At 39.2% G+C, this 22,572-nt stretch overlaps 1 protein-coding gene across 2 annotated transcripts in view; it reads right to left on the bottom strand.

Annotated features, from left to right (window-relative positions):
* The window catches only part of LOC120518780 (coiled-coil domain-containing protein 9B), a 145,634-nt gene extending 123,441 nt beyond the window's left edge, over positions 1-22,193 (bottom strand). For both annotated transcript variants that reach the window (XM_039741742.1, XM_039741741.1), the window contains exons 1-2: positions 21,987-22,193; positions 4,352-4,462 (exon numbers count right to left, since the gene is read on the bottom strand). In XM_039741742.1, the coding sequence (XP_039597676.1) occupies positions 4,352-4,462; positions 21,987-22,058 (183 nt within the window). In that variant the 5' untranslated portion in view covers positions 22,059-22,193. The remainder of the gene's footprint in view (positions 1-4,351; positions 4,463-21,986) is intronic.
* Positions 22,194-22,572: the final 379 nt, after the last annotated feature.

Genomic DNA, 22,572 nt, shown 5'->3' on the forward strand with positions numbered 1-22,572 from the left:
TTAAATGTAAATCTCACACTACTGCATATTTCTGGATGCTTAGTTAGAGATTAAAAAAGACCAGCTATTTAAACAATGAGATCATTTAGGAATGAAACACTCAATGATTGTGGAATTGGTTACAACATAAAACTTGCAGCCACAGTGGGCTCCTAACTAGAGGAAAACTGATCTAACTTGGTCTTATTCACAACCATGAGTGCCTATAGTGAAATACCCGATTTAATAAAATATATGAAAAGAAATGAAAGAGAAAAAGGTGAAGGACAATTATTAATCCTAGGAAAAGAGAAATCTACAGCATAAGAATGACTTGACGTAGCAAAGTGAAAACACTAACAAGTCATACACTGAAATAATAAGTTCCATTGTTGGCAAGGACTGGCTTCTAATTAAGAAACTATGATGTAACAAAAACCTGCATCCTCTGCAGCCTTTCATATTTGAGGGCTGCAGCCATACAGTAACAACGTTCTTTAGTAAAATAAATGTAATTGTAATATGGAATTATACTGTGACCATTGACAATAGGTGGGTCTCTGTATCTTTGACACTTTAAGTACCCATGACTCATATAAAGATTGTTTTTCTTTATTGTTTGGTGTCTACTGCCTATCAATATATATATATATATATTGTGGAGGACTGCCGGCTTCGTGCTCCGGCCCTCATCCCCAGGCCGCCAGGAAGAGCTCTCCCGACAGCAGGATCGTGACCCGAGTTCCAGCAGGGCCTTATGGACTATGTAGTGTTTTTACACAGCCCTGCTGGATACCTTGGGGGCCACCAGGAGTCGCTGTGGGGGTGGGGGCTTATGGGCTCTTTTGTGCCTTATGACCCGGGAGTACGTCACGGTCATGTGACGGGAAGGAACGACGTGCTCCCAGGTTGAAGTAAAGGACTGATTGCCCTGACCCAGAAGGAATAAGGAACTGTGGACTGTTGGAACAGGAACATCTCCGGGTCAGGGGCTATAAAAGGGCGGTGCCTCAGTCCAGACAACGAGCTGTGCTGGGTGGGAGAGGAGCAAAGTGTCTGGGCGAGGAGGAGAGAGAATATTGTGTTTATTTGTTGGGTTAAATATTTATGAGTAGTGTGGAAGGTGCTTGGTGCACTGTGAACCATAATAAAAGTCTTGGACTTTTACCTGGTGTCTGGAGTTGTACCTGAGGGTTCAAGGGAGCACTAGCGCCCCTACTGCCACAAAATATATATATATATATATATATATATATATATATATATATATATATATATATATATATATATTACATATTTTACTGTCAAATAATGCAAAGAGTATGCAACATGTGTTTCGCCCTTATTTAGGTTCATCAGGCATACACACTCCAATGCACTCCACTGCATCCCTATATATACATATACAGTAGGGCAGGGACAGGAAGTGATGTAACCTGAACCAGAACCGGAGGTGGTATCATCTGGACCTCAACTGTCGCCATCAATAAGCACCAGTGCTGGAAGTTCTATCATCAATGACCACAGTACTGGAAGTGACATCATCAGTGGTGCCGGGACCTAATGGGATTTCCCGTGGATCGTCTGCAGATGATTGAGAAAGTCAGTGCAGCTCGCCACCCCCTGGTCTGGCATGGTACTACTATTATTCAGGCCCTCTAGCTTTCTCCCAATCGCATGTGTGTGACAATATACAGTACATTATATATTAAGCTCAAGCGAAGCGAGCAGGGGGCAAAGCCCCCTACTTGATATATATGTTCAAAGAGTCATGGGTGTCCCCCATGGTGAATCAAGCTAGATGTAATACTTATATTATGTCAAAGAGCAGGGATGGGGGGCGTTTGTTGCAATTGTGCTATTAAATAACTGAATGTGGCATCCTTGGAAACTACCATTTACTGTTGGTACTGAAATCTACAAAATGCTGGTACTGTACCTTTTAAAACATTGAGTTTTTCAGTACATTTTTAGGACCAGTGTACCATGCAACCCTACAGTATACATTACAAAATAAAATGGCAAATTAATTGTTAAGTTATATTGTGAAAACAAGTGGACATAACTCAATCTATTAAATCTTCTCCATTCATGAATAAAGCAGTTTAATTCCCTTTGCCTTTCACATGGACATGCCCTTTAGGCCCAGAATGCACACATAATGCTGCTATGTCTTTTTTATAACCTGTTGACCAGGACTGCACACAGCACTCCAGATGTGATCTCACTAGCACATTGTTTAACTGCCATTTTCTGAGTTTACCCAGGTTCATCAATTACACCTCAAATCTGCTTCATCCACTGACAATGGTACTGGACAGCCTTTGGGGCAAGATCCATTCTTTTCATATTATCTGACAAGACCCCAACTACATGTTCTTCGGCCTCCCTCTGGGACTAATCTCCTCCACCTCTTTACCCAGTCATCGCTGGTCTTTTGCTTCACATGCCAAAACCTTTTTTGTCTGTTTCCCCTATGCACAACTCCTATTGTCTCCACTGCAAGTTCTTTTTTAAACTGAGTACTCATCCGTCTCTCTTTCTGTGAAACTCCATACATCCACTTGATCATTCTCATCTTTGTTCTTTCCAGCTTTGCCTCATTTTGCTATTCATCAGCCATGTCTCGCTCCCAGATTGCAAGCTACACTTTACTATAAAGATTTCAAAAATGTTTACTTTTTGAAGTGAAAATTAAGGATGGCTCACAGAACTTGTTTCATGCACCCTTGCTATCACTGCTCTGTCTGTGTGCATTCAACATGTCACCTAAACAGCATAACCTTATTATGTTTGCCAAAATAGCTCCATTGCTCATATCCAACTTCACACATAGTACAACCGCATTCTGCACGCCCCTTGCAATCTGCCTACAAACAAAGGTCTCATTTACCCCCTATAGACTACCCTTCACACTGCTGCATCATTTATGCATCCATGTCATCCACCTGCAGCTATAGACTCTTTCACACTAGCGTCTGGAGGGTGCATGCGCCCCCAAAAAAAGTTTACCTGCATTCTCGTACCATTTAACTGCATTCTCGCACTTTTGCCGTCGCTGCACTTTGTATATAAGAGGAAGATCGAATGTTATTTACTTATTTACCTACAGCGTAAAGTCACAAGTAGAGTGCAAAGCTATAGCGTGCCTTTATGTGAAAACAGCAGAGTCAGATGTGGAGGCGACTGAGAGAATGAAACTGAATAAAAAAAAAAAAGCAAAGCTAACCTTTACGAGTATCATACATTTACACCGGCTGTTACAGACTGAAACCAAATCCATCCATCCATCCATCCATTATCCAACCCGCTATATTCTAACTACAGGGTCACAGGGGTCTGTTGGAGCCAATCCCAGCCAACACAGGGTGCAAGGCAGGAAATAAACCACGGGCAGGGTGCCAGCCCACCACACTGAAATCAAATGTATGTTTTTATTCTAAAATAGTAAGAATAAGAGCAGTTCACTTCTCAAAATGGATTTGTCCGGGATTTGAACCCGTGAAGTTTTAATTACCAATCAACAGTTGATACCGTTGCACCAGCAAAGCAGTCATAGTAAATGTGTGTCAATGTCGCACCCTAACGCTGCAGTTATATTCTTGAATAGAAGCGCACTTGTTCTGTTATAGTTGTACCTTTTGTGAAAGTGTTTATCTGATATTTGGAAATCAGGCCTAGCACATTATACACTCCATGTCTACATTTTGTCAATTATTACTAAAACATGAAAAACGTTTCTATTTAATGATGTGTTTACTGTACATACAGTAGATTGTTGTAGACACAGAACACACATGACATGCATGTGTTCCAAATAACAATATAGTATTTATAAAAGGTGTGATTTTGCTTGACTTTTCACTCTATACAACTCCAAGCAACTGACATGCAGGTAAACAGACTTGAGCTGAGAAAACTGTGTGCCGGTGGGGGATGTGATAGCAGGCTGCTTGCTGCTTATCGACACATTTAAAGGACAACAGACACTGATGGAAAGGTGCGAAGTGTTTTAAGGTGGGACAGATCTATGAGTTTTTTCGTAGACTCTGGTAATTCCAGTGTTAATCGCATTCCCATCAATCACAATGTTACTTTAGCATATCTTTTACCAGTTTTCACATACTAGTAATTTTCAGAACATTTTACAGCGTGCAGAAAACCCTCTGTAACCTCGTGAGAATGTTTCTTTAACTTAAAAAGTTAAACTGATCCATGGGTTATCAGTTTCAGTAGGTTTTTGCAAGAAGGTGCATGGAATGATTCTGTTAAAATATCCTGACAGTTTGTTCTGTGTTAAAATTGATCATTTTCAACATTTGTATATTAAACAGTGGCAGTAGGCCAAATTCGTAGATCACATGACACTTACTTGGTATCTTTTCATTAGAGCTTCATTTTTTTTCCGTAGAGCTTCAATCTTCCTGTCCAGTTCTGCATCCTTCTGTTCTTTTTTTTTTAACATGATGTCGGAGGACATGCTCTAAAACAACAAACAAACAATACAGATAAAGTTGGCGAAGGAACACAAGCACACCGTTTAAAAGTTATTGGAAGGGAAAAAAGCACAATCATGTCATTAAATGTACTCTTTTCCTTTAGCACAGGTCATGTTTTTTGTTTCCTTTATAAATAAAACTTGACACCAATTCTTGATAATGCCCTAGTTTCTGAGTTCCTAAAATTGCACTTGTATTTGCCGATCACGATAATTAAGCCAGGCACAATATTTTAATTTTAACATTCATATTTTGCAAATATTGTGGACACTAGTGGGCACTGTCACTCCTCAAACCCAACACAACAGACACAGGGCACGAGTTAAAAGCATAAACAGCTTATTTATTTTTAGGAAGACTCTTTTCAAAGCGTTCCCCACCACCACTGCAACAAGTAAATAATAGGCACCACAAACAATTCTTCTTCTTTCTCTTCTCTTTCTCCTCTGCTCCTCCCAGCAAGCTTTAGCCACCTACCACTTGACTCTGGCTTGACCCTGTAAGGTTGGTTAGGTCCTCTTATATTGGCCAACCCGGAAGTGCTTATTGTGTTGGGCGGAAGCCTCATGCCATATGGCTCCTCGACTTCCAGAGCATCTCCTGGTGGCACACACGGTACCCAACATGGCTGAGATATAGAACTCCAAGTCCCATGATGCCCTGTGGGAATCCAGGGGCACCACTACAATCCATGGAAGCTACCATCTAGTGTTCTGAGGGAGGCGGTGTCCTAAAAAAGCTGCCTTCCCCCAACCTTCCATCTCTTTAGCATCCCAGCCAGGTTGGGCTGCCGGCTGTCTCTTACAATGCTAATAATATTTCTACGCAAGGTTAAAACTGAGAAAAGAAGAAAGACTCAAAAACCTTACATCCCATATGTTAACTCTTGGAACAAATTTTCCTCTGGCAACAAAAGCTTATCTAACTATAACCTAAAAGTTAAACATAGCAATTATAGGGTGAATATCAATCACAAGTTATATTTCCATCTTTAAAATAGCCATCACATAAGGTTTGTATTACGTCAACTTGTTTGAATAAGGATTACATACTATTTTACATATGATGCCCTATCAAAACAGCTTCACAGAGCATGCAAGATTACGCTGCCATTGAAAGGTACAGGCTTCTGAATAATAAAAAGGACTGGACTGCTTTGCACTGTATCATTTGTGGACAAATAATTTCATTACAAAACATTTCCAAAATGCAAAATAAGTTAAAATTCAACTTCAAATTCGAATAAATACATTTTTATCAACGACGCTTTCTTTTAGAAGAATAGTAGTTCTAGGGTGTTGTACCGTGTTAGCCATTATGGATGTAATGAGAAGTCAAGCAAAATGACACCTTTTATTGGCTAACTAAAAAGATTACAATATGCAAGCTTTCGAGACTTAAGGGGCCTGAGTTGCCTTGAAAGCTTGCATATTGTAACCTTTTTAGTTAGCCAATAAAAGGTGTCATTTTGCTTGTGTCACACACGTGTGCATGGGGGGCAGCTGAAGGGCTTAGAAAATACTGATTATACATCTGCCCAGGGGGGAGCGGGGTACGCTGACGCTCTTTCTGAGTTCTCTGCAGGTCTTACCCGGGAAATCCCACCAGGAGCCGCTATTTCCAGGAAGGACACATCACTTCCCGTTCCGGCCCCAAGGATGATGTCACTTCCAGTTCCGGCCCAGAGGACGACATCACTTCCGCCCTCTGTACTATAAAGCCCACTGCCTTTGCTCTGGCAGGCAGTTCTGTTTTGGACTCTGTTGTGTAAACTGTTATACAATGCCTCAAATACTTTTGCAGCCAGGATACCGCATTAAACGGGTGGCTGCCCCAAACCTTTCCACGCCTCAAGTCTCTACTTATTACACTTGACTTCTCGCTTTAGAAGGATAGTAAACGATAATTTATTACAAATATTGCTTATATGACAGGGTGCCTCGAGAGGAGTTGCGGTATTGTATGAGGAAGTCGGGAGTGGCAGAGAAGTACGTAACAATTGTACAGGATATGTACACGGGAAGTGTGACCGTGATGAGGTCTGCGGTAGGAGTGACGGAGGTGGGATTACATCAGGGATCGGCTCTGAGCTGTTTCTTATTTTCAATGGTGATGGACAGGTTGACAAACGAGATTAGACAGGAGTCCCCGTGGAGTATGATGTTTGCTGATGACATTGTGATCTGTACCGATAGTAGGGAGCAGGTTGAGGAGACCCTGGTGAGGTGGATATATGCTCTACAGAGGAGAGGAATGAAGGTCAGTAGGACCACCAAGACAAAATACATGTGTGTAAATGAGAGGGAGGTCAGTGGAATGGAGATAAAAATAGAGATAAAAAATAATCCATTAGTGTTAACATAATTTTGACTCACCCTGTATCAAAATAACAAGTAACAGACCCAGCATGAGGCCTTCACTGAACTCCATGAGCACATAAACTAGAAATACTAAAAATCTTAATCATGTCCCTGTCAGGTCACACAATGGTCCACATGACCATGAAAACCACATAACATCAAAACGAAAGGAAATGTAGGCTAATGACAGCGATTGTGTGGTCTGCAGCTGAACGACACAACAAGAGGGAAAAAAGTAAAAATAAACTAAAAACAAGGCAAAGTGAACTCATCTGGCTGTTGGGTCTCATTGTAATTTTCATTTTCTAGTATAAGGAAAACATTCTGTCTTCATATGCAGTGTATTCACCATTCACCAAGAGACCATATGACTTTTGACTTTTATTATTATTAACTGTAATATTTATATATGAGAAATTCCTCTTGATTTTAAGACGTTTTGCCAAAGACTTCTAATTTATCTAGATATATTTCAATACACGGTGGTGCAGTGGTAGCTCTGCTGCCTCACGGTAAGGAGAGCTGGGTTCGCTTCTTGGGTCCTCCCTGTTTGGAGTTTGCATGTTCTCCCCATATCTGTGTGGGTTTCTTCCCACAGTCCAAAGACATGTAGGTTAGGTGCATTGGTGATCCTGAATTGTCCCTGGTGTGTGCCTGGTCTGTGTGTGTGTGTGCCCTGTGGTGGGCTTGTGCCCTGCCCGGGGTTTATTGCTGCATTGTGCCCTGTGCTGACTGGGATTGGCTCCAGCAGTCCCCCGTGACCCTGTGTTAGGATATAGCAAGTTGGATAATGGATGGATATTTTAGTACCTTTCTACTTACAAAAAACATTGTATGTATGATGGGCTATACTATTCTCTTTAACTTTGTTGGTGTAAACCAATGTATTTTACAGCTTTGTTATGGCAATGTTTATAGCCTTCATAGCATTTCCATATATCTTCAGTTTTGTCATAGAGAACTACGGTGCTCACATGTCAGTAACATGTCATTAACCTTTTGAAATCAAATGTCTACACTCCATTACAAACAGATCTTTCTTTATACAGTCACAGAAATGACACAAGACGAATGTCCTGAAAAATAAGATACTCACCATTTGCTAATATGATCTAGATAGATAGATAGATAGATAGATAGATAGATAGATAGATAGATAGATAGATAGATACTTTATTAATCCCAAGGGGAAATTCACATAATCCAGCAGCAGTATACTGATACAAAGAAACAATATTAAATTAAATAATAATAAAAATGAAAAAAAATGAAAAAAATTAAAATAAAATTAAGGTTCGCATTTACTCCCCCGGGTGGAATTGAGTGTGGGGGAGGAACGATCTGCTCAGTCTGTCAGTGGAGCAGGACGGTGACAAAAGTCTGTCACTGAAGCTACTCCTCTGTCTGGAGATGATCCTGTTCAGTGGATGCAGTGGATTCTTCATGATTGACAGGAGTTTGCTTAGTGCCCGTCGCTCTGCCACAGATGTTAAACTGTCCAACTTTACTCCTACAGTAGAGCCTGCCTTCTTAACAAGTTTGTCCAGGCGTGAGGCGTCTTTCATCTTTATGCGGCCACCCCAGCACACCACCGCGTAGAAGAGGGCACTCGCCACAACCGTCTGGTAGAACATCTGCAGTATCTTACTGCCGATGTTGAAGGATGTCAACCTTCTCAGAAAGTATAGTCTGCTCTGACCTTTCTTACATAGAGCATCAGTATTGGCAGTCCAGTCCAATTTGTCATCCAGCTGCACTCCCAGATATTTAAAGGTCTGCACCCTCTGCACACAGTCACCTCTGATGATCACAGGGTCCATGAGGGGTTATGGACACCTAACATAAAATAATAGCTCTTCCCTCCAGTATACTGGTGGTTCTGAATACACGCCATACTATTAGCACAAACATTGCAGAGTGTGATTATGCTTTTTCAGACTTACACCTCATGAGGAAAAAAATAAGGTAAACATTTTTAAAAACTAAATGGGATAGTCCAAGTGCGACAACCTTTAATTCAGAATGCAGATGTACAGTGGAACCTCGGTTCCCGACCATAATTCGTTCCAAAACTCTGGTCATAAATCGATTTGGTCGTGAACCGAAGTAATTTCCCCCATAGGATTGTATGTAAATACAATTAATCCATTCCAGACCGTATGAACTGTATGTAAATCTATTTTATATTAAGATTTTTAAGCACAAATATAGTTAATTATACCATGGAATGCACCGCATAAAGTAAACTAAATGTAAAAACATTGAATAACACTGAGAAAACCTTGAACAACAGAGAAAACTAACATTGCAGGAGTTTGCGCTATAGCCTTACGAACCGCTCGCTAAAAACACTTTTTTTAATGAGCTTTAAGCACAGGGAAAAAAATGAACATTTGAAAAATCTGTAATTTAATAAACAACCAAGAAAAGTAACATTGCAACAATGCACGCTACGAACCGATCGCTGTAAACAGAAGTGAAGTCTTCATTAAATACAACGAGGTTAAAACAATGCTCGAAGCAGTCTCTTTAAAAACAAGCCTGGTGTGCTCTTTAACTGCCTGCTTGGCCTTATGTGTCCAGCCGTCTCTCTCTCTCGCACGCATGTCTCTGTGTATGTCTGTTTGTCTGTGTGTGTGTGTGTCTCTCTTGCGCTCATGTGTGTCTGTGTCTCTCTCTCACACGTGTGTATGTGTCTGTGTCTGTCTGTCTGTGTGTGTGTGTGTCTCTCCCTCTAGCTCGCTGCACAGGGAGAGACTGAACACGCGCGGAAATCATCGGCGCGCACAAACAAAAAGGGAAACTGGCTTATTCGTACACCGAGTGTGTGGTTGTGAACAGAAGCAAAAATTTGGCTAACTTTTTGGTCGTAAACCGATTTGTACGTGTTCCGAGACATTCGTGAACTGAGGTTCCACTGTATGTATAAATCACTGGCTGTATTCAACTAAAGGGGTATGACACAGAGAAGGGCATAGTGCACACCAGGATATACGGAAGAGTGAAATGGTGGTGTTTTTCACACAGAAATTAATAACTGGGGTGTAAATGAGTTCTAATAACAAAATTTGAGAATTCAATATTAATGCAATGTTCAGTTAATTTTTGATAAAATATCTTTGAGTTCACTGGATAAACAAACATCCATCCATCCATTATCAAACCCGCTATATCCTAACTACAGGGTCATGGGGTTCTGCTGGAGCCAATCCCAGCCAACACAGGGCGCAAGGCAGGAAACAAACCCCAGGCAGGGCGCTAACCCACAGCAGATAAACAAACATAAACTAACATTTCATAATCCTTTAAAAATAATCTATTTTCTAAAATATTTTCTTCCAAGGAGCCAATTGTGTTTATATTGCAATAGAAGATTGAGTGCTATGTACTAATGCAGGGGTTGCCAGCTCCAGTCCTGGAGGACCACCGTGGCTGCAGGTGTTCATTCTAACCCTTTTCTTAATGAGTGACCTGTTTTTGCTGCTAAATAACGTCTTTTGAATTCATTTTAATTGACTTGCTCTTGACGACTCAGACCCCTTAATCATTTCTTTTTCCTTAATTAGCAGCCAAACAATAACGAGACACAAAATGAGCCAAAACAAGTGGTGTTCATCATACAATATCTGAAAATAAAAAGGGTGGAGGTCTCAGGAATGCTGATCTGCTCAGGTCCCCAAAATATTTTAACAATGCTCTTAGAAAAGAGAAAATCAACAATTTCGAAAGTGTATGCTATTGCACAATGAGAGCAGCAACAAGCCATGGAATTAAAGAACGAGTTTAACGAATGACAAGAATCAGTGCTTAATGAAGGATCTGGCTGGAGTGAAATTGGTTGGAGTTTGAGGCCCTGACTTAGCTGGTCTTCTGTTGGCTCACTCACGTCACATTCCATTTCTGTTTAGGTGTCATTTAAGGTAAGAAATGAAGAAATTCAGGGGAAGAAATCTTAAAAAAGCAATTCAATTAAAATGAATTCACAAGAAGTTAATTAGCAGCCTGCGGCCTGCGCCACCACCACCTACTCAAAGCATCCTGATGCACCAACATTGATGGACTGAAAGCCAGAAGTCTACGTGACCATCATCATCAGGTCCTTCCATGAAAACCCTAAATACAAAGAGGACTGTTTGACTTACGTTAGGTAGATTGCCCAGAGGGGACTGGGTGGTCTCTTTGTCTGGAACCCCTACAGATTTTATTTTTTTCTCCAGCCTTTGGAGTTTTTTTGTTTTTCTGTCCACCCTGGCCATCGGACCTTACTCTTATTCTATGTTAATTAATGTTGACTTATGTTTATTTTTTATTGTGTCTTCTATTTTTCTATTCATTTTGTAAAGCACTTTGAGCTCCATTTTTTTGTATGAATATGTGCTATATAAATAAATGTTGATTTATTGATTGATTGAGCAGCACAAACAGGGCACTCATTAAACAAAAAGGGTTAGAGTGACAACCTGCAGCCACGGTGGTCCTCCAGGACTGGAGATGGCGACCCCTGCACTAATATATAAGAATACTTTACAAACTTTACACTGCTGTAAAAGGTTGCAGGTGAACCCAAACCCCAAATATACTGTAAACTGAAGGAAGAAAATAAGAAAGAAAGAAATAAAGAAAGAAAGAAAGAAAGAAAGAAAGAAAGAAAGAAAGCATATTGGACTACCAGGTTTTCAAAGCTGATAGTCCAGCAGACTGCCATATGTATTTATAATCTGCCCATCCAGATTTTCAAGAGCCAAAACTACTGTAGCCTAAAACTTAATAGAAATATTACATCACAAGTGAACTCCTCTTTATGAAAATCTTTTTGATGTTTTTAGTGAAACCTAAGCAACCGTAACAAAATGTTTTTCAAGACAGAAAAATGTGTTTGTCTAAAAAGTAGGAAAATTCTTTGGAACAAACACAATTTGCTTTCATGTATATTAAAAACGGAGCTCTTGTATAAATCACCAATTTTCTGTTGAAAAATATGCAGTAAATAAAAAAAAAACATGTTTGCAGACTTTCAACTTCAAACCTTTTTGTTTAATGTTGCCTCAAAATCTTTCAGAATGTAAGTAGTCTTATTTATTGTCTACCTCTGTTAATGTTCTATGCTTTACTGTTTTCAGTGATATGAATTTCATCATAAAAGTCTAAATGTGAGAAGGTTAACAAACCCATTACTATTGTACAATATAGCCATTTAAATGTTTGTTTCAAGCTTAATTTGTTTCAAAGTGCTTTAGATATCTATTGTCTAAAGCATCTAATGTTGTCATTTTTTGGTGCTGCTATCCAATAACTTCACATCCTTCAATGAAGGCAGATTCAAATATTTCAGACTCTTTACTTTTGTTGAAATTTTCCTCAAGTTTTTATTGGAAGAAAATATGACTATCTGTATTCCAGGTGTACAATGCAATCTCAAAGTTCAGACCTCCTTAATATTCAGAGTATAAATAAAGGTAGCATAGGAGACAAGGCCTTTAGTTAAATAACACTCCAACTCTGGAAAAATCTGCATAACAATATTAAAAAAATGCCACTGGTCTTAACATTTACAAATCAAGGATATTGATTTATTATTTCAAAATGACATAAGGCAGGTAAGGCTGCTGATGAGGTTGCTGTTTTATATTGGATCCTGTAATATTATTTTCATTTGCCATTACTGAGTCATTTCCATTTGCTTTCTCTTCTTGGTATTCATGGTCTGCCTTGAATTAAATACACTGCCCTCCCTATATGATAGACCTATAGATATCTGGTGTCTAAAGTACTGTAAATCCATCCACCCATCCATTTTCTAACCCGCTGAATCCGAATACAGGGTCACGGGAGCCAATCCCAGCCAACACAGGGCACAAGGCAGGAACCAATCCTGGGCAGGGTGCCAACCCACCGCAGGACACACACAAACACACACTAGGGCCAATTTTGAATCGCCAATCTACCTAACCTGCATGTCTTTGGATTGTGGGAGGAAACCGGAGCGCCCGGAGGAAACCCACGCAGACACGGGGAGAACATGCAAACTCCACGCAGGGAGGACCCGGGAAGCGAACCCGGGTCTCCTAACTGCGAGGCAGCAGCGCTACCACTGCGCCACCGTGCCACCCAGTACTGTAAATTGTCAATGAAATAATCATTTTTAGCACATATATGACTTAAAACACCACATATACAGTACAGTACATGTACTGCGTATTTGTTTGCTACATTCCATTTTTCAAAGTATGTTTGTACTTATTTACAGCACACTGGACTCCAGAATGGAAGTGCACATAATAACACATTGAACTGAAAGCGAATATTGTGAATTGCTTTTGTTGGTTTACTTACTACTGCATTATTCTTAATTTATTCAGCATTTTAATTTGTTTACATCTCGCTTCGCTCGCCCTCCCCCGGGTTTGGTTTACCAGATATACAATTTAAAGAGATTGTTATTTTCATTGGAATTGTTACATTATTTTCACTTTTACTTTAAAACTTTTGTAAAAATAATATTTGGAATTAACTTTTCTTCAAGAACACATCGAATTTTGATTCCGTGTTTGGACTTACATCGTGACAAGGCAACGTATAACTGCCTGTGAGTGAATATCGTTTCATTCTCTCTAATAAATAAAACGACTTTCTTGATTGCTTATCCACGCTCTTTCTTCTTCACTTTGTCATGGACTTGTCATCTAGAACGTATAAAATTATTGTCCTGATAAAATTTATAAGAGCTGAGAGCACAGGAAGTGTGTCTGACAAAAACATTCACACGACTGAGGTTAGTTGACCGTGGTCTTGTTTGAAAATAGTTGTAAGTAGAACATGACTTGAAGGAACCTCATGTTGAAAGTCTCCGTCTCATGGGACTTCATACTGCAACAACGTTTTTGGAATCTTTTAATTCTCGCTGGCAACACAAATTAGACGATCTACAAGTCTCCGACTTAAAGTTTAAATCTGAACAATATATTCAATCTCTTTTCACTGTTCCATTATTTCACAGATTAATAATTTCCATTTGTTTGAGCGAATGCGATCTTTCCTATCCTTTTTTTTGTGACTTTGGAATTGTCGTACTTCCATTATCTCTAACCTGCTGTGCTTGTGTACCGCGCCAACATGTTTGAATTCTTTATGACGTTCTACTTTGTCATCTACTCTTTGTCCTTTATTTCCGGCCCCAGGCGTGGTTAAATCTCTTTCTCGCGGGATGTATAAAGTTGCTCACGTTGTGAAGGTGTGGGCTGAATGCACGTTAAGGAGATGTGGTCGGATCATCTGCTGGCTTTCTGCTGCTGTCGAGCTACTTGTTCTGCTTGTCACGCTGTGTGTCGATCATTTAAAAGCCTGCACAGCAGCTGTCCTTTTGTCTAACTGTCTGGTCTTGTGTGACGTCAAATTGTCTTCCGAGAAGATCACGTCTCGTCTCCCTCCTGAGATTTTTTTTTATAATAGAGAGATATACCTATAAGGTAGCTATGTTTATGTGATGTTAACATATTACTAATGTAGCAGCTTTAAAGTTCTTTAAGTGCTTAAACACCCTGCTGTGACTTCCAATTATATGTTTATCGATTTACTGAAACTAAGTTTTACATTTGTGAGAAGCTGGTGCCTATCTCAGCAGCATTAGGGGCAAAGCAGTAACCAACCCAAGATGGGGTGCCAATTCTATATAATACACATCCACCCACATTGGTCCTTGTACAATTTATTTTTTATATATTTATACTATGACTTTTTAAAAAATATATTTCTCTTTAGCATTAATCCATCCATTTTCTATACCCACTCCAACAGAGCAGGGTTATGGCAGCCCATCTCAGCAAGCATTAGGCAAAAGGCAGCCACAAGCACTAGACAACTTCAGGGTGAAGATACTCAGACCCCCAAAGGCCAATTTAGCATCACCAGTCCACATAACCTGGATGTCTTAGGACAGTGGAAGGAAACTGGAGCAGCCGGAGGAAACCCACACGTTAATGGGGAGAACATGCAAACTCTACACAGGGAGGACCTGGGACATTAACTTCGGTCGTGATGTTGTGAGGCAGCAGCACTACCACTGCGCCACTCTCATCTTTAATAGTAATTAATGAATATTCCAAACTACACAATGTTACAGTTGCAGAATATATAGCTGTATTTGATTTTTATTAATTTGGGTGGAATAATGAAAAGTATAATTGATCGTTAAAATATTAGTCTGGATTATGCTTTATATTTGTGCTATTAAAAATTAGAACTGTTTTTCACATCACTTATATAGTGAATACATGCTTCTGAATTTAATAGCACTGAGCTTAAGTCTTAAAAATACTGATGGCAATAGAGCAGCACAACTCATTTACATTTTTATGAAGTCATTAAAACCAGCTGGATGGATGCCAGAGCAAAACACTTCCATTCTTTGATTTATCCAACATGGTTCCTCTGTTGTCACAGTCGATCTGTCTTAAAGTTGAGTCTCAGCTGGCCAAAATGTTTTCGAAATTAACTGTAATAAAACATATGAATTTAGCAGCTATAAAGTAAAACCCTTCATTAAACAAAATGTTTAAGGTAGTCAGTCTGTATTTCCAGGTTTTCTTCAGTTTTTCCTGTATGTATCTCTGTCTGTACTCTATTTTTTTTTTTTTTACGTTACCCATAGTATTGGCATTCAACCCATTTTGAGTTATCACCTTTAGATATGTATGTTAATTTAAACAATTCATTATCTTCTTCTGATACAAATACAGTATTGCTCATTTTTCAATTTATAGTCCTGCACCTGACTACATCATTTTAGTTTAATCCTGATGCTCTGTATATTCAATTAACTATCATTATCATTCATGGTGGCTTCAAAATCCGTACTAACTCCAACTTTCTCTTCTGTTCTTTTTTTTTTCCTGCGCCGCCACCACCACCTGATCAAAGCTCCGTGATGTCCCCTCATTGATGGAGTAAAGGCCAGAAGTCTTCCATGTGAACCCTGAATACCATGAGGACTGATTGAGGTCATTGATGTTAGGTAGAATGCCTAGAGTGGACTGGGTGGTCTCGTGGCCTTGGACCCCCTGCAGATTTTATTTTTTCTCCAGTCGTCTGGAGTTTTTTTGGTATTTTCTGTCCTCCCAGGCCATCAGGCCACCTTACTTTTATTCTAGGCTAATTATTGTTGCCTAATTTTAATTCTTACTTTGTCTTTTTTTCTCTTTCTTCATCATGTAAAGCACTTTGAGCTCATCATTTGTATGAAAATGAGCTACAGAAATAAATGTTGTTGCTGTTGTTACCATCCTTTTAACTTTACTGCGCTGAAGATAAAAACACTCTATTTGTTACACGGTAGATTTCCATACTGAAGAATGAACGGCTATGTGCGCAGTTTCTTATTGTTGTTGCCATTCTAAGTAATTTAATCTCATGCGCTCTTCTTAGATTTACACAATGGATGTTCAATGCCTTCAAACGGTTTTGAAATGAGAAGCAGTCATTTATAGGTCCACATAAACACGGGCTTTTTAAAACATTTGGGCATTGGGTAGTAGGCTGCCAGTCTCCCTACTGTCAAAAGTGGCCACTTTCTCTGAAAAAGTTAAATGCGGACTGAGAGCCTGTCCACGGTCAGCCCACTGACTCGCTCCATTTCCTTCAATCCTCCCAACTGTGCTCTGATACGCTACTCCAAGATAAAGAAACAGGCATGAAATTATATTTGTAAAAATATAACTCCTTTTGTAAAAAAGAAAACAAGTGCATACTTTATTTTTCACTGGTCATGATTTGTCTTCTTAAATGTATTCCTCTTTAGAGAAATATCAGTGAATTGGTTACAGAGTGGGTGGCACGGTGGCGCAGTGGGTAGTGCTGCTGCCTTGCAGTAAGGAGACCCGGGTTCGCTTCCCAGGTCCCCCCTGCGTAGAGTTTGCATGTTCTCCCCGTGTCTGCGTGGGTTTCCTCCCACAGTCCAAAGACATGCAGGTTAGGTGGATTGGCGATCCTAAATTGTCCCTGTGGTGGGCTGGTGCCCTGCCCGGGGTTTGTTTCCTGCCTTGCGTTCTGTGTTGGCTGGGATTGGCTCCTGTGACCCTGCAGTTAGGATATAGTGGGTTGGATAATGGATAGATGGAAAAAGACTAACGAATAATGTGCTTTTTAATGTAGCAGAGGTGACTCTGGAATGTTGTCCCTGTGACTGACTGACTGACTGACTTCGATGATGTCTGCTCCAAACGACCATTTACCCACAGATATTTATCCTCTTGATGTACATTATTAAGCGGAGGTTGTGTGTTCCCATCCTACAATTACAAATTGCTCTAAATGGCCCTATTTGCTATTTGTATCATTTCTCTTATCTTTATTACTTTTTATGTATTGTTTCTTCTGGGAACAATTAATCAAACTACTATAACTGTTTCTTAAAACAGTTAATGCAAGTGTATGAATGGAGTAAAAACGCATTTCAATTACTATTTTATATTTCCAATGCTGTGTCAGCAAGATGAATTTGTCTTCAATTAGGAGCATTGTATCAGAATAATCTGCATTAAAATGAATTTTCTGTTTTATACACTTCAAATTACAGACTGAAATTATCTTAAAAATCGGGAGTGGTTTCCCCTCAACTTTCTCATATACTCAAATATGGGGATGGATTTTTGAGGAGTAAACCGCAAAACAATGATTATATTTTTATATTATGTACATTAAAGAACAATCAACAACAAATCAAATCAAATCAAATTAATAATATACTGAATTATTATTATAAAAGTAAAGTTGAATAAACTGGACTCTGCAGATGCATCAATGAAAAGGTACCACTTCCGGTTAGTGGAAATAGCTCAAACGTTGATAGAAATCTACGTTTTGTACCTAATACTTGTATGAAAAATTTGGTTGACCCAAGTGAAAGGGAACTCAAGTTATCATGTTTACACACACACACACACACGCACACACACACACACACACACACACGGACACACAGACACACACACACACACACACACGCACACAGACAGACGCACACACACACGCACACACACACACACAGGCACACACAGATGCACACACACACACACACACGCACACACAGACGCACACACACACACACCACACACACACGCACACACACAACACACACACACACACACACACACACACACACACACACACACACGCACACACACACACACACACACACACACACACGCACACAGACAATTCCAAAAATAGTATGCATTGGCGATCCTAAATTGTCCCTAGTGTGTGCTTGGTGGGTGAGGGTGTGTGTGTGTGTGCCCTGCAGTGGGCTGGCACCCTGCCCAGGATTTGTTTCCTGCCTTCTACCCTGTGTTGGCTGGGATTGGCTCCAGCAGACCCCCATGACCCTGTGTTAGGATATAGAGGGTTGGACACTGACTGACGGACTGACAGACTGACTGACTGACTGACTCAGGGAGGACTAAAACATTGAGATTCATCAAAATCTTGAAATCAAAGTTTTGGACGATTACAATACTTCGATGTGAGAAAGTAAATCAGACTCAGGGAGGTCTATAACATCGAGATTCATGAAAATTTTGATGCCAAATTTTTAGATGATTACAAAAGTTTCCCTATACTTCATATACAAGAAAGTGAAAAGGCTTTCCCAGCCCACCTATATTGCAGGCTTATAGTTCATCTTAAGTATTCCATCAGAATTAAAATCAAAAATTAAGCTGACTTTGTAGAAGCATGTTTATAAAGCAAATAATACTGTACTGTGTAAAAGGGGCCTTAAATCAAATGTTTTCCTAGCCAGAAATTTTTACTCGTGTAAATATTTAGCATATATGGCTTGCCATAAGAAACATATTCTGCAAATAAAATCCCACAAAAACAATAAAAATCAAAATGTAAATCATGACTGTGATAAGATCACCTTTTTATAAGTAGCTCTTTTCAGATTTAGCACTATCACAAAATATTTACCAAAGCAATCCAGACAAGCTGAAAAAAAAAATGAATAAAATATAGTAGAGCCTTTATACCAGCACTGATACTCTAAGAGTACAGCAAACATTAGAGTATTTAAGATAAATAAATAAATAAATAACAGCATTTAATGATCGAAAAAGACTAATGAGGGCGGCATGGTGGCACAGTGGGTAGCGCTGCTGCCTCGCAGTTAGGAGACTCGGGTTCACTTCCTGGATCCTCCCTGCGTGGAGTTTGCACGTTCTCCCCGTGTCTGCGTGGGTTTCCTCCCACAGTCCAAAGACATGCAGGTTAGGTGGATTGGGGATCCGAAATTGTGCTTGGTGTGTGTGTGCACCCTGTGGGGGTTTGGTGCCCTGCCCGGGGTTTGTTTCCTGCCTTGCGCCCTGTGTTGGCTGGGATTGGCTCCAGCAGACCCCTGTAGTGAGCCTGTAGTTAGGATATAGCGGGTTGGATGATGGATGGATGGAGAAAGACTAATGAATAATGTCCTCTTTAATGTAGCAGAGGTGACTCTGGAGTGTTCACTTAAAAGACATCTATTATTCTTAACTATGTTATCAAGGAGCAGAAATGTATTTTTCTACATTTACAAAAAGAAACCCAAGTTTGGCTGCAAAGATTAAAAAATAAAAGTCAATAGTACCAAAACAAAGAAAAAGCTCTTTCAATCTGCATGAAGAAGAAAGTGCACATTCTGCCAGTTTTCTTGTAGGAGGTTATTTAATTTTTGTCATGTCACTGCATATTGTGGGCTTTTCCAAAGCCACGCTTTTTTTACAGTTCACTGCTCCTGTTGTATGGCTGTTTCAGAACGACAGAAGTCAAGAATTAACTTTTAATTTGATGTTTTAAGTCAGGCACACTGTCAATATACAAAAACCAACTTGTACAGAAAAAAAAGTAAATATACTGAAAAGTGGGAAAACTGAATAAAAGGAACCAGACAGAAGGAAGAGAAGGTCCAAAATATTGCATACAATTTTAAAAGTACCCCAGGAAAGCACTGGAATATCCAAAAGCATAGTGTACCAAAGCATACTCCATAAATGTATGATCCTGCCTAAACAGGGTGTTGTCATTAGTGGAGGATTCATCTCAAGTGGCATTTGAGGTGCTAAACCAACACTGTAAGCATATAATACAAAATGACTGATCTTTCCAACAAATTAAAGTGCAAAACTAAATTGTACAGACAGACAGGCAAAAGTCAAAGCACCTGAAATACATAAACATTTGATTTTTTTTCGACGGAAGGAAGAGTATTTCCTTTTTCACTAAAAAGTTTAAATGAGGGAGGCATATAGTTAATATTCTATATAGGATTGTGGAAATAACATCAAAAAATGGCATAAATCCTCTAAGTAACAACTAGACATTAATAGCAGCTAGTGTGACAACCCCAAAATAGGTGATAAACACTTAATATGACAAATTAAACTGAAAAAAACAAACGAACAAATACATTTGTAAAGCACTATGTTGCGAAAAAAATATATAAAAATACGGTAGCAGAAGCTAAGTCCCTAGTACTAGCAGAATCTGACAAAGTGATGCAATGCAAAATTAATAAAGAAATAAACTTGGAGATTGAGAGCTCATAAATGGCTGGGAGCTTTTTTAAATACTCAGGCCAATTAGACTCAAACAAGCCATGGGTGATGGTTAAATAATTGGTGTTGCCATGCAACAGCAAGCTGGGGGAGGAGAAGTGGGTGTGGTTAGAAACAAAGCATGATGATTTGCATTCTCTTTTTCAAAATTATGCTCTGCTGAGATACGTTGCTAAGAAAGGTATAAGAAGACACTTTAGTTCTTCATTTAAAAATAATTCACTTCATGAAGAAGAAATAAAAATACTAACTGTATAGTACAAGTATCAAATAACAATATATTTCACAATGAATTGAAATATTCCTCTGGCAATATGAATAAATAGCTGTACCTATGTTTACTCAGGTTGGAGTCAAGCAACTGATTTCATATACAACAAAAAATATGAATGTAAATATACAGAATAATGGATATTTAGATCTGATTTACAATAATCAACTTTTGAAAACTGCATTTGAATAAACATACACAAATATAGAACTTTAATACCTAAATATTCAAATTAAAATGTACTGTATGGACAGTGTGATAAGTATACATTTTAAAAATAATGATTAGTTATATTGAAATAAGACATATTTAACCTTCAACTGTGCAATAGGTAAGATATGTTAACAGAAAAGTTAACTAAAACTGTAAGATTAAAATCTACTGTATAATTTTAGTGTAAACTATTATGTTATATATTAAGATTACTTTTATGTTACTAACCATATTTACTACTTCTTCCTTAATGTGCAGATTATGCCAATTCCACTATGTAGGATTTTAGTTTAGTAAAGATTCATTCAAGTTAACTCAATTTCTTCAGCGATTTCCTGCTATACCGTTCGAATTTTTTGAACGCTTATATTTTAAAAAGTCAAAATGAGACGTTAGTAGTAAGTGTGCCTCATGCCCAGGTAGTAATCACTGGGATCTCTCCTTATAAATACACAATGCATTTTCTAGAAAAGAGTGAGAATAGTAAAAACTAATCCAAGTAGAATGTACGATTATCAGTTTATTTGAATACAACAATGCCTTACATCACTTGGTTAAATAAAAACATCAGGCCACATCAAACAGAATATACAGACAAAACCAGAAGACGTGGTGGCGCACTTTCTGCCAGACGGGTTACTCTGTCTGCACTGGTGTTGAAAGGGCAAGTGACGCTTCAGTGTGCGAATGACAACCCTCTGTACTGGCCTCATACTTTCATAGTCAGCTGTTACTAAAGTGAAACATCGAGACAGAGGAAGGTCTTTAACTAACAAGGGCTGACTAAAGCACACACAGATCTCGTGGCCCAGAATTCCCAACATTCAGGAGAACAGCTGTAGCTTCACAGGCCGATCTAGACATGGCTGGCATCACCACTTTTTTCCATGTAGCTATCTGAAACCCCACATCCATATTTGTAAGCTACAAAGTAACTGAACCATAAAAATAATATCAGCAGCTTTTATTTAACTGTGATAAGCTCAAAGTATGTATCATGACATACACTGGACCTTTTCTTTTTGCTTTTCTTGTAAAGACAGAATGAAAAAGAAGTGAGAGAGAGAAAGACGACACTCACAGCTCTGTGCATTTTGGATGTCAGCGACGCAGACTTGGCTTCTTCCAAATGAGAGCTAGCCGGGAGAGACATCAGCAGGCTTTCACAGCGGAGGCTGCATGGACTATGCGATCATGCTTTGATTACTAAAAGCAAAGTTGGGCTGGCAGCCAAGAGCCCAGGCTGGCTTTGACAAATGTACCAAGCCCTGCAAACGTATTTCACACTGCAAACACTAGCTCTCGGGTAAAATTACTCCCCACACGCCACCCCCCATCCCTCACCCCTGCCACATTTTAAAGGGACACACGAATAATTCAAACCCAGGGAAAAGTTTGTGCAAGTGAAGCATTTCTCATTTAAGCAGAGTCATAATTCAATTGTATGTTAGCAGCTCAAGCTGGCAATGCCCACTTGCTGGGAAACCGTGGGAAGGATTTGTTTAGATTTCATTGAATGTCAGGAACCAATAGGACAGCACATATACAGTATGTGTAAAGCCACACACAGAGGATGAACCCATTCAAAAAAAGTCCAACTGCTACACAGCTACAATTTATAAATATAATGAGCCAATGAGACGAAGGCTTACAAAAATTAATAATGA

This window comes from Polypterus senegalus, chromosome 18 (assembly GCF_016835505.1).
Source record: "Polypterus senegalus isolate Bchr_013 chromosome 18, ASM1683550v1, whole genome shotgun sequence".
NCBI classification, from domain to species: Eukaryota; Metazoa; Chordata; class Cladistia; order Polypteriformes; family Polypteridae; genus Polypterus; species Polypterus senegalus.